Source organism: Topomyia yanbarensis, chromosome 2 (genome assembly GCF_030247195.1).
Source record: "Topomyia yanbarensis strain Yona2022 chromosome 2, ASM3024719v1, whole genome shotgun sequence".
In the NCBI taxonomy this organism is placed as follows: Eukaryota; Metazoa; Arthropoda; class Insecta; order Diptera; family Culicidae; genus Topomyia; species Topomyia yanbarensis.
The window spans coordinates 398,062,725-398,076,722 of NC_080671.1; the positions used below are offsets into that span (position 1 = coordinate 398,062,725).

Consider the following 13,998-nt stretch of genomic DNA (forward strand, 5'->3'; position numbering starts at 1 on the left):
GGCCCATAAGTAGTCTTCCAGAGCCGTCTCTTCCATATTTCCGAAAATCTTCTATAGACTCCAAAAATATTCAGTCTTTTTCTGCGGGATTTTTACGCGGATTTTACAATTAAAACGGTTTTTTTACGCGGATTTTTGAATTAACGTGTTTTTTTACGCGGATTTTCCAATTACCGGTTTTTTTTGCGCGGATTTTTCACTAACGCGGTACGTATTCTTCGCGTAAAAATACTGCATGTAGTGACAGAAACAGCGAATTTATTAAATTCGTAGGATCAAGTAGGTCAGTTTTCTTTGGCGAGATCGTGCGATGGAATTTTTGCACTAATTTAGACAAACAAGCACTCGTTGGAAAGGTTATACATCTGGTAACGTTTTGGCAATATTGATTTTATGTGTGGTTAAATATTTTTCAAACTACATCTATTAAGGCGTAGGTACTTTTTTTCGACGTTTTCAAAATCTGGTGGTACGATAGGTCACTTTATTCGAGATTAAACAAAACGATGTACAAGCCTAGAAAATCAGCAGTTCAACTTTTATTTGAAGAGAATAAATGCTGCCGACATTTTAAAAATTAGTAACATAAATATTAAATGGTATTTATTAACGTAATTCAGGAAGTGGCAAGTGATGACTAATGACTTCTTCGGTGTCCTCGTCGTCGCCAGAGTGTGGAATAGAAGTTGTGCATTTCGGTTCACGTGATTGCTTAGCTGCGGAACGACCATGTTTGATTCAGAGCAGTATTTTGGATACTTTTTTCTTCTCTATTTCGATCAATTTTTGTTCTCTTTCCATCTGTTTCTGCCATTTTGCTACCTCTCCTTTTTCTTTTTTTTCTTCTGTAATTTTTTCTTCTAACTTCGACGGTTGTTTTTGTTTTTTGAGCTGTAGCTGCTTGCTCAGCTTGTAAAGACTCCAGCATCACTGAATAAGTGAGAAGTGCAATTTTACGTCGTCGTCGGCCTCGATTCGATGGTTTGCGCAGTGGAGCTTCGGGAAATGATTGAAAGCCTTCAATTGAAATTAATTGCTTGACCTATAGTGCCCCAAACGGCTGACCTATCGTGCCCCAAGCGTATGTTTCATATTGATGCCCGCATTTTTTCAAAACAAAAAATATCGAAAATCCAACACTACTACTCGTGTTCAACGTAAATTTTTACGTAAGAAAAATCTCTCTTGACATGTTTTACATTGATTAAATCTCGACAAACATATGATTACGGCCTAAAAGCCAACTGTCAAAATTCACTTTGAATGGAAATTCCAGACAAACCGTTACTAGTCGAACACAGCTCACAACAGTTTATGAAAAAGAAAACTTTTCTCTTTCATTTACTACCAACATCTGTGATGGGTGTAACGGTTTGTCCGGAATTTCCATTCAAAGTGGATTGTGACAGTTGGCTTTTAGGCCGTAATCATATGTTTGTCGAGAAATGTACTGTACTAAGGACGAAAGACAATGGGTTTTCGCAGAACAACACGCGAAAAATTAAACGAGAGCGTAACTACTGCAGCCGATCCACGATAACAACCGAAGTGGCGGTCGGTAACGATGTTCTATACAGTGTATCTAATTCACACAACATGAGCGGCCTGTGCAATAACATAGCACAGATAATGCCCTATGCCTATTGTACCCCCATACCTATTTGACCCCATTCTACTCTACTTATATTCTTAATAGTAGATGATACGAGTTAATGCTGAACATGAGGCCTTCGACTGTTCTAATCAATTCTCATTGGAGCGGATATCTTATAGCGTTTTCGTTTTGCCTGGTGCTATACCAATCTAGGGCAAAACAGGAGATTATAGACTGATTACACTCAAGTTTGAATGAGCATAACTCCAACTACACTGGTGGAATGATTTGGATAGGGTGATATGTGAATCCGATTGGTTATCGACTTGTTTGAAGTTTGGCAAAGCAACTCTATGTATAAAAAATATCTGTTACCGAACAGCATTTCAATCTAAACTTTAAGACGCGAATGATCGTTTATGGTTAAAGCGTCTATAATAAAAAAAAATCTAAACTTTCTCGTATATCTGTTATTGAGTATCAATCAACATTATTCCAACATTTGCTATCAAAATTAGTTAAGAATTTGTTGAACCTAGGCTAAATAAATCTACAATATAATCGACTCTCGTTTCTACCAGGCACGCCATCCGATCAATCTCAGCAATTACTTCAGCAGCAGCAACAACAACAGCATCAGCAGCAACAACATCATCATCATCAACAACAGCAGCAGGAATAACCAGACCATGCTTATCAACATGTCATTACATTTTACAAAAGGTGATTGTCGCTCACTCATCTCAGAGCAAAAAACCGTCTATGCTCTTAATAAACTTTCGTATCCTAACACTTTTTTCTTCAATTGCAGCAGTTCGAAAACCGTCAAAACTTGGAAACATTAGTTTTTTGCAGATTGTACACTAACACGACTTGCGTACACGCATCGACTACAATAGATTATTCTATCAAAACTACTACACACGCACTATTCAATAGCCTAAATGATAAAATCATAATTTAAAAAAAAATAGCGTATCACAAACCTATACTTTCACATAACCTTAAAAATTAAGCCAAAAACACAATAAACATCAATAGCCCTTTCAACTTAAACAAACAAAACAATACGTAAACATCATCATCATCACCAAACACCGCTTTGCGCAAAACTCACCAAACAAACCCGAACTGCGACCGCCAAACAGAGTGCCGTTCTGTGCGAAAGAGGCCGAGTTAGCGCCCTCCCCCCTGTGCCGTGTCATCCTCGAAGCGTCCTCATCTCAAAAACCAAACTTTGTCTCTCTGACTCTATGCTATCGACCTATAATACCTGCCCCGGAGCGCAATAGCGTAAATCGAAATGGGAGTAGAAACCAGTCTCTTAAATTAAAAATTTTTAGAGGTTAAATAAGCGTCACGTGAAATAAAATTTATTAGGATCCATTCCGCGACCACGCGAAATGGTATCTAGTGATCTTAGTTGGTAAGTTTCCGCAGAAGGAAAAAATAAATAATATAGCGAACACAAGAGTGTTTTAGGTAAGAAGATGATATAATATTAAAACAAATTGTAAATATTATTGCAAAGTTATCTTTGGAAGAGATAGAAATAACAGTAGTAGAAAGTACAAGAATTTATAAACAAATTTTACTGTGCGGTTGTAGTAATGTCAAAACCAAACGTTACATTACGCATGACTAGAACACACAAACATGAACATTATCAAGTGTCGTCCCACATTTCACAACAGCATCATTATTAGTTTTTATACGAGGAAAGCTGCTTAACCCCAAGCTAGCTCTCATCAAACGTAAAGCTTGTCCCTGGTTCGATGTCTACTAAACTCATTCTCTCTACTTCCCCGGCCCTCCTCATACCTGAGACAACCATTTCCAACATCCATCGACCGTCGTGCAAAACACATTTTATCCAGCAACCGATAACGCGCGGAGTATCTCTTTTAAAAACGAAAACCTTCGATCATTCCCCAACAACATTTCAACCATTGAGGAATAATGTATAAATAGCCAGAGAAAACTACTTTCATAGCACATTTTAGAGGATCTACAGGCGAATCACATCCCAAATCACGAAGAAAGTGTAGTCGGCAGTAAAAGTCCCAGAACTTATCCCCGTAGCATTACGATTTATCTAGCATCGTTTCTCTAACGAAGCGGCTGGAATGAGAAAAATTAAAAACTACCGGATCAAGACCGAATGAGAATTTAACACTCTCATGCGTCGATGACACATTACTAAGAAAAATATTATAATAACATGCCAATGCCCCTTTGTTTCAGTGAATGTTGTCTTTGAGGATGTAGTTGAGCAAATATTTATAAAATAATGGAGCCCAGTTTGAATAAAAAAAATAACAAATAGACTATAAACTAGTCTAATAGCTGAAAGGAAACAAAACATGTTGGAAAAAATTTAAATTTGTAGACAGAACCATTTGGATAATGGGTGTAACAAGTAAGCGAACCCAAGCAGTCGAAAAATAAACAATTGCAGTTGTACGAAAGTTTGTGATATACAGACACAAACCCGTTTGGAAAATGTTAAAAAAACAGATTGTAAAAAAATACAAAATTGGACATTTAAAATATAAATGCGAAGGGGAAAAACAAACCTGGAAAGTAAATGCATTAAAGTTCAAACATTGAAAATGATTCTCTCCTATTTTAAGTTAAAAATATCACATGTTCCTGGTTTTCGGTCGTACTTGAACAGGATTAGTTTCACTAGTTTGTCGTTTGTCATTATTACGACGATATGTGCAGCCCGCCACAAATGACAAATTTGATCAACCGATTTTGGACTTTGGCGAATTAGTACGAAACGTTCGACAACGCAAGAGCGATCTGTTCTTACTATAATCGAGAAACGATACAGTCCGTAACCGGGAGTATCATCGTATTGCATAGAGCATGTTTGCAGCGTGTCTAAAAGCTTCAAGCTTTATTGTGAATTATGGCTGATCGAAATAGCGGAAATAATAACACTAATGGTGGCTAAAATACCGTATGAAGTTGAATTTGCTGCTACAACAGTTGGCTTTTACGCCCTGTTTCTAGATATGTATTCGTCTGTCTTCCAGTGCACATCATGTCATTTAAAACCTGCCCTATGCTTCATATCTCCAGTCCACTCCAAAGTTAAAACGTTATGTAACTTGTTCTGGGATAATGGTTGGAGGGCTTACAATTTCGAACCGCTAATGAAGCTCCTTAGTTCAATCTTGTCTAGTCGAGTACAAACTTGGAAGACAACAAATCTTGAAATTGATTTATTAATATAAATAACAAATTTCAATTCAAGTTCCTGCAATTAACTCAACAAGTCAACCAGGTCAAGGGTTTCAAACTATTACAACGTCGTCACTTATCACATGACGCCAATAGTTGATCATCGCCGTTTTTTTATCTTCTTGAATGCCTGCAGTACGCACATGACACATCTTCCTCGATTGCAAAACAACCAGTGAGTTCGGGGTCTGCCGCAAGGTCGGCGACCTCTTACAGATTTTCTAGCTTATCTCATTACCGACATTCGCGCTACACATCCAGCCCACAGTAGTCTGCCGTGTTTTGTCAGAATTCTTCTCTCAAACAATGGAACTTGATAGTCCGCCTCCTGTAACGTCTATGGCCAATGACCGTACAGATGGAGTATCAGGAATTTATAGAGTGCGCGTCTGTAGAATACCTTGAACCATTCGGACTGTCTTACACTCTACCAGCGTTCATGTACTTTGTCTTGTTAGAGTTAATAGTCAATTCGAGTCTTGTAACCGCACTTATAAATGGCACCAATAATGTAGATATTATGCACGAACCCAAGAGGCATGTGCAGATGTTGCAATCCATCTGAACACCATATCTTCGTATCGCTATATTGAACGACGGATTAGAGAGTGCATCGCTTGGTTTCCATCCATCAAACGCCACCTACAAGTGGGATACCTCGACTATTTCGACAGCCACCGTACCTATTGACTAGAAGGAAATTACTGTGAGAATAAGGCCTTCATCCTTACAGCATAATTTGAATCATCTTTATCTGATTTGTATCAATTTTGTTGTGAAACACTGTTCAAGCATTATCTGAGTATCTGGAAACTTTTGATTGTACCGTGAACGGCGGGTGGCATTAAAACTCGGATAAAGTGGCAGATTGTTCCGCCGCTATTAGTTTCCGCAATTTTTTTATGTGTGCGTATTAAAGGCGCTTGGAGTGAAGTTTTATGGAGCAAAGTGATACAGGGGTGATATTCTTGTCAACGCCCAACTAGCCACATAGTCCCAATGAAAAATGGATGCTCATTTTGATACCCGCTACTAAGTCTATTTCGATCGATTGGGCGTCAATTGCTGGAAAATAGGAAGGTTGAAATTTTAAAACGATTCCCAGGACCGGTGTGTCGCGGTCCTTCTGTGAAGCAGGATGGCTGTTTGGATTGAATCATGGGAGCAACGATACAAAAGAATTGGATATCCCAATACCAGGATCAAGAAGTTCAATAGTTTTCCTGCAGGATCTAGTGGGATAGCATAGAGGTGTGGTTCGTATTGGTTTTCGGCGTCTAGAGGTTGGTTAGCAATTGAGGACAAAAGATAAGTATTGTTACCCTAATTTTAAAATATAACTACCTGTATCCGGTACACTTCGCCACACCCATCGGAACAAAGTAGACTGTAATATGTGGTAAAGACTGTAATATGGTCCAGGTCGCATTGGCGACTTTGGCTGGTTTAATTTAATTTTCCATATTGAACGATCGTGAATTTTCTACCAGTACGGAAAAGAATCGTTATACTTACCGAACAAATAACAACTCTGCACAGTAGTTATTTGTTCGGTAACAAAACATTCAAAACAATGAGAGCGAGTAAAGACGCTTTAACCTAGGCTTATTAGCCAGGGCAAGGTGTAAATACCTCTGTCCCATCCCAAAGGACCAATGGAGTGACATTAACCTTCTTAGCCAAGTCACTCCCAACGATTTATTATATCCCCTTTAAACTGAAACGGTCGGTACGGTTGTCCTCGTTTCTTCCTCCTTTAAGATTCAAAACAATTCGTTAATTTGATTATTCATTAATTGAATAATTTAATTGCCGTCTAATTTTGAAACATCTTTAAACCAACTCTGCACAGTAGGCCTGGCCACTTTAATATTTGCGATATATGAAAATATGCTTCAAATATTAATATTGACAAGAAAAACACTATAGAAAAACTGCAGTGTTTTCCAGGATGCTTTTCAATACTGGCTGTGTAAGGGTTAGAATAGAATAGAATAGAATAGAAACACTGTTCAAGCATTATCTGTCACAGTTAGAGGCGTACGCCGCCGGGCCGCGCCACGCCGATATCTTTTACCTATGCAATCGGCGCACACCTTAGGGGAGACTGAGGAGACTTGATCCCCTTTTTTATTTTTCCATCCTACTCCGTGGAATGATACAAAAACTATGTATTTTTTGTAGTTTTATATTGTTTCTAGGGTTGACTGATAATCATAAAAAAATTACATGGAAATATTATACTGGACATGAGCTATGAGCATTTTTGGAAAACAACAAAAAACTGGAAAATTCTTTGATTAGTGGAGACTCGATCCCTAATTTGGGGACACTTGATTATTTTTTGAAAACGTGTTTAAAAGAGCATGTAGGGTAATAAGCCTATTTTTACCCTTTTTCTATTATCCTCCTACCCATCTGAAGCTTTTGGTTAGAGCAGCGTCTGCCATCTTTGCTCAACGCATTGGCTCAAATGGTGTTGCGATAATTGGGGTACTCGATTAGAGTTTTTGCTGCGCTCAAACAGAAGATTCACCATTCTCAAGACAATTTTGTTATTATATTGGCTCTTAATAAGAGGCGAATGACCTTAAGGCTAAAACCTCTATAATCGAAATAAAAATGGCTCCTAATAACAAAGGAAAGAAGCTGAAATAATAAAATTAATAATGAAATAATGTGGTACCCTCTCTAATAGGACAAAAATAGGTACCTAACACCATTCAATGTTATAAATGTATTGTGGTATTGATTAAATTGTTGCGGTTACATATTACTATTTTCGTTACTACATATTACGCATCTCTCACAAGGTTTTTTTTACGAATTCCCCAAATCTCTGTGCAATTATTTGAAAGCTGTCGTTATTATGGTTGAGGAACGTCAAATGTGGGATGCATGGTTGCTACGTATACTGTAGTAAACAATTACAGTTAAATTTTTGTACGATGAAGCGTTCATTTTTGATAGTATTTTTTGTTATGTTATGGCAACAATGACTTCAATTGTTCTGGTGTGAATTTGGTTATTTTCAGTGGTGTGTATGAAGCATGGCGAAGGGGATCAAATCTCCACGAATTTGAAGGGATCAAGTGAACCCATAGCATCTATTTCAGCAAACTTTAGTACAAGTATAGTTTAACAAAAAAATCAGCTCAATCATAACGTATTCTTATAATTGACATTCTCCTGTAATTCTGTATGCAAAAGTATAGTATGTAGTGGGTGACTTTATCAATTGTATAAAAGTTTGAAAATTTAGAAAATAAATCTTTTTCGAGTTTTCTAAGATTTTTTTTCTTTGAATCGGTAAAAATTCGGTAACACATGTCCAATTTATTTTTTTGTGTTAAAGAAACATATGTTTAGATAAAGGTGCGCAACTTTCTAGTATATTCGATTAATGTATTCTGATCCGCCTTTGAGTTACAATGATGGGATCAAGTCTCCCCGGGGATCAAGTCTCCTCAGTCTCCCCTACTGATATGATTGATCCGCAAGATGTATTCCAGAAATTTATACAGTGTAGTGTATATGCCACTGTAAACACACACAGTAGTACACGGATGTGATACCGGTGCCGGCAATACTCCCAGAACGAGGCAAAAAACGTGCTTTGTGGTTAGGCCGCCGTCTTCTACATTCACCACCAGTAGCGGGCGACGGAGTAAATTTAGCGTGTCTTTTCTTTCATCTGGATTGACGACGGGACCGACTTAGTTTCGATAAGATAAAAGATGAAGGCCTTTATAATTTTTTTACAGAAATTACCAGTGATTTTTTTTCTGTTGTATGGGATCATCCATAAATGACGTAGCATTATATGGGAAAGGGGGGAATTGTGTATTTTGTGATGTGTGACGACAGGGGGTAGGGGGTCATGTAATGCTACGTAGCTTTTTTAAAGGGGAGTGGGGGTTGACCTGATGCCACGACAACCTTACCCGTTTCATCTAACATCGTTTTTTATTTATCACGTAGACAAGGGGGGAAGGTTACCGTCAAGCTACGTAATTACGGGTATTTAGAGGATTGTGACGAAATACTACGATGGGGGAGGGGGGTGTTAAAAATCACTCAAAAATGCTACGTCATTTATGGATGATCCCTATTTGCATTTTACGGATGAATTTTATGCTTTCCAAGGTTATAGAATACCATTTTTGGATAGACAACAGCTTTTGTTCAAGTGAAAAATAAGTACAACCGATTTATTTCACAATATAATAAAAATGTCTCTTATAATATTTCATCTAGGCAAATCAAGCACCGTTTCGAGATTGTGTTGACGGTAAGAATCAGCCGAGAAATCATACGAAGGAAAAATAAAGAGAGATTAAGCTACCTGTCATTATATTTTTGGCTGGCAAGGGCCGGACATACTTTCTGGTGAGTCATTTTATGCTTTTTGTCGTTGGAAAAGAATAATTCCATATCAACTTTTGAATAGGGCTAATAAGATTTGTAAACAAACTTGTTTTGCTGATTTCTCTTAATTCGTTATAATATCAACACAGAAAAGATTTGAAATTGATTCTACTCAGGGGAAAGATGTTGATACATATGTACTTTTCATGAAATTCAAATCGGCAGCGGAAAAATGAGCGAAATAAGTTTGTCTACAAAAATCTAAAAATCTCATTAGCCCTTTTGATGAATTAATATTGAATTGAACGGTGAAAATTATCGAAATGAGTTTGGGTGGAATGGCTTCTACGATCGAGCCCTATCGCAAGGGAAACTAGGCAGATCGTTTAGCTTACACGATTGAAGCTAACGTGGCTTCAGAACCTTGTCTATTCCCAACTTAAATTGATTTATAAGAAAGACGCGTTGGACGTGGTGGGCTAATGAAATAATAGCAAAATTAAAACAAGAGTTTGACAAAACGGAGCCGGATTTGCTTCAGCATTTTCGGTTTATCCATATAGAGTTCAACAGCCGGAGATTTCGTAAACTGCAGGCGTAATTCTGCGGTTTTGGTGAATTCAAGTACTTGGCAATCCAAGACAGGATTCTAGCGGAGCTTACAGATGAAAATTTGAAACAATTATTGCTAAATGAAAAGAAATTAAGTGTGGAATCGATGGATAAGTTCATCACCACATGGTGCATGGCTAAAGATAATGCGTGTACCTAGAAAACCAATTCATTTTTTTCTGGGTCAGGATTTGACCAATACCCTTCTCATAGCACATTCGGCCCGCCTGACCTATATAAGGCGACTTGTACACGAAAGGCTTGGTAATAGGCAGTATAATTACAGAAAAGATTTACGAACACAGGACAAAAACTATAAACACAGCGCAAGTAATTGCGGACTGGACAAACGAAATACACAGCGGGCAGACGAGAAACGCATTTAACTTATCCCGATGGACCAGGAACGTTGATGCTCTTTTCGGTTCACGCAAGCTGATGTATCGTCTGAATTGGGCTACACTTTGACAATCAATCTGAAAACATGCAGTGATGCAAACAGATGCATTTACACTACTAACGTCTCCTTTGGATAGTTTCTGGCAATTGTATACTATTGTGTGTGTGTTAACCATCGCAACTCCCACTGGCAGACAGCGGTTTATAGAAAAAAGATGTTTCCATGTATTTAATCATGCAAACAACTTAAATCAAGGATTTGCGTAGGTGTTAGCTCGATTGAATTCCGATGACCCATTTTTTTGTTTAAAGGGCCAATCGTGTTCCGAAACCATCGCTCCACCAGACTTTTTATTTCCTACAGAAATCGACGTGTTTGATTTTTGTATATAAATGTTATATTGGATCTGGGTGGATCTTATCAGATTGTTTATCAATTTTATTATTCCTTATATCTTGTTCTCCTTCTTACCAGTGTTTTTTATAAATGTTTTTGTTTCTACAAATATTTGATTTGATTAGAACAATGGTTTGCCATACTAAGAAAAAGACAACTTACCCGAGTATTTTGCAGTATCTTGCTATCTGAAACGATAAAGACGTTAACATATGAATACTCTTTTCTAATAATCAATGCTAATGATATGTGACCCTCAAGAATACGTAAGACAACCAGAAATTGACCCCCTTCGACACCAGTTTTGCCTTATCAAGCAGTAACGCGGGTGGCGTAGTGAAACCTGTCGAATAGGAGTTGAAAACAGTGAAGCAACATCTGATGTTGTCTGATGATTTAAAAAACATGTTTTGGATCCGCCATCTAATCTAAATTGCATACCGTACATAATTTTTTTTATTTCGATTGTAGTGGTTTTAACCTTAAGGTCATTCGTCTCCTCGGGTTAGAAAAAGCTCTAACCCCATGTGCGGGGTTGGGATTCGAACCCAGGTGAGCTGCGTACAAGGCAATCGGTTTACTAATACGCTATGCTCGCCCCCCGTGCATAACTGTTTCTGGTGATTGTAAACTATTTCGATGCTGAAGAATAATCGGAAGTTGATGTGATGGTTAAGAAGTCTATTAATTAATAGGTTACCGAATAATATGCCTCTCAATGTTTGCTCAGTGAAGAAGTGAATAAATCGGCGATTTACTAATTTACGACCACCTAATTCCTAACAAGCAAAGCCAAATATTTCACTTTGTTTGATCAAATTTAAATTAATATTTTTGTTTTATTTTCTAGTATTGTTTCCCATTCGCTTGCCCCTGGTTAGTTATGACACCAAAATGTCAAATCACGTTTGGCGTCTATGTTTTGACGTTTAACTGTTTTTTAACTGGGCTATAGCCCAGTTACTGAACGCCAAGTTAAAGTCTGTACAGGCATCGCCACAAGCGCTAATGTCCGGCACTCGAAGTATAACCAACTTCAGACTGTTCGCGCAGTTGTAGCACTGGCATCAGCTACCTTTAAATTGGCTGAATAACAGTTCGAAGTATTGTGATGGAATGGAGTTGCTTCGCTTGACTGAAAGCGATCAAATTCCGATCATTGTTTTTTGAATAATTTTTCTTTTCAAATTGAGCAATTCGTAAACTCTCAAAATGATAGGGTTTACTTAACCCACCATTAGGCAATCCATGAGACGTTTCTGATAAGCTGATTATTTCTTGTTTACTTATTCTGACGTTACTCCAAGGGGTGCGACGTCCAACAATCGTTGATTCGATCCAACATCAAACGAATCGGACTAACGAAAGATGTTTGTCGGACGAGTTTTTCTGTTCGCAGGAGTAGACCTGTTGACAGAACCCATCGCTGAATTGTCAAACAAACGTCTAATGGATTGCCTAATTCATATGAGAATTTTAGTCATCGGTTGGCCACCAGGAGGCAGCACGCGCCACAAATAATGATCTGGGCCGCTGTAACCGCAGACGTCAAGCTTGATGACAACGAGTTCCAATCGTTGTCATCAAGCTTGACGTCAAAGTAAATTTGACATATTATCGGGAAAGTGTTCTGGAGGCTGCTTTGAAGCCAGACAAACATTTCGGTCTCAAATCATGGATTTTCCAACAAGACTCAGCGCCGTTTTACAAAGCACGAGTGAACCAGGAATGGTTGGTGTTCTCGAATGCACCAGATGGATCCAATGGAATATTCTCTCTGGGCCACTTTGGAGAGCAAGGTCCGAAGTAAAGCTTTTGTGCCTGAGTGGTCCAAAATACTGGCAAGTCACATCCGGGCAGTTTGCGATTCATTTTTTAACCGTCTCAAGACAATAATCAAGGTAAAAAGTGGACGTATTGAGAAAAAGTGAATTAATTCTGAATTTTCAATTATTTTCACACATTCTGCTCTTTGAAGTTAAAAAAAAAATTTCCGAACCAAATGCATGGCCTTTTCAATTGGCTACACTTCGAGTGCCGGACCCTGTAGAAACCGATAGTGTAGTAGGTGTATGTGTCTGTTTTTAAAACTTAGCGATATTCAGTAACGATAAATCTGCTAATTATCGTCTGAGTTAAAAGGTACCGTAACTGGGCCGGCTGGATAAAATGTTTTACATAACTTATATTTTGAAAAATAAACAGCTCATAATATAATTATGCCAAATCGCATCAATTGCTATCAATATTTTTTACTTTTTTTGCTGAGTAGAATAATAAAAATGACCTAAAGTAGTAACATAGTCGTATTTGAACGTTTCCGAGAATCTTTTCGAATGCTCCCTCTACTATTTGAGTTAATGTGTTGAACAAAGATGGCAGACGTTGTGTAACCAACGACTTCAAATAGGCGATAAAATGAATATTGGTAATAGCCGCATCACCTATTTACACTATTTTCTTTGTATAACACAAAAGAAATTCAATTGTTCACAATAGAGAGAGAGAGATAAGGCCTGGATAAATTGTTCTCTCGATTTGCCCTTTTTAATTCCAACGTTCAACCATGGAAGACCATATGTTCGGATTTGACAACGACGCAAATGAAAATAACCGAGGTTTGCAGATGTTGAAATGTTGACCAAGGAACTTGAAGCTGCTGCACAATGGTCACACGAAGCACAAAGATAAGCAAATTAGTTTGTTTGCCGATGATATATAACAACCGTTCGATACGAGATTTCTCGAATTTCTTTCAATATGACCAAATATTTTAAAAATAATATGCTAAAAATCTTGTATGTCGAGAGCGAATTCTGCTGGCAGTGTTCTTTGAGAAGAGAAACGGCAAAGAAGCACAAGTTTTCAGAACCTAGGAGGACTAAAGAAACTAAAAATGATAGGCACACTCTCCTAGCTCAAACAAACCACAACCATCTACCAGATGTACTAACAGCCTAATCAGCCAAGTATTTTGCATATTTCAAAGGAAAGGTCAGGGAAGGGACGGAAACTTACTTCTGTGTGCGGCATATTTTCCTTTTGAGGTATGACCACGTGTTTTCTTTTCAAATCGGATACAACATTGCATGTATAAATTTTAATGTAGTCATGCTTTTATAATTGTTACCAAATTTTTTTCCTCATTCGCAATAGGCGGTGCGCGAGAGCGGACGCTTTTTTTTGCGTGACATTTTTATCACTTTTTCTAAAAAAGTAGAGGATTTGTATACTACCCATGATCGCATAGTTGTCCCATTTTCCATGGGATTTCCTATCTTTATGGGACTGATATGCGATCATGGGCAGTATAGTGGTAGCAAAACGAAGTGAAACAATTCCAGAATTCGGTGGACAACCCAAGATCACTCATAAA

The 13,998-nt window shown here is 37.9% G+C and overlaps 1 protein-coding gene across 4 annotated transcripts in view; it reads left to right on the forward strand.

The window, feature by feature from the left end:
* The window catches only part of LOC131684864 (putative transcription factor capicua), a 153,200-nt gene extending 149,463 nt beyond the window's left edge, over positions 1 to 3,737 (forward strand). For all 4 annotated transcript variants that reach the window (XM_058968088.1, XM_058968089.1, XM_058968091.1 and 1 more), the window contains 2 exons: positions 2,176 to 2,317; positions 2,406 to 3,737. In XM_058968088.1, coding sequence (XP_058824071.1) covers positions 2,176 to 2,276 — 101 coding nt within the window. In that variant the 3' untranslated portion in view covers positions 2,277 to 2,317; positions 2,406 to 3,737. The remainder of the gene's footprint in view (positions 1 to 2,175; positions 2,318 to 2,405) is intronic.
* Positions 3,738 to 13,998: the final 10,261 nt, after the last annotated feature.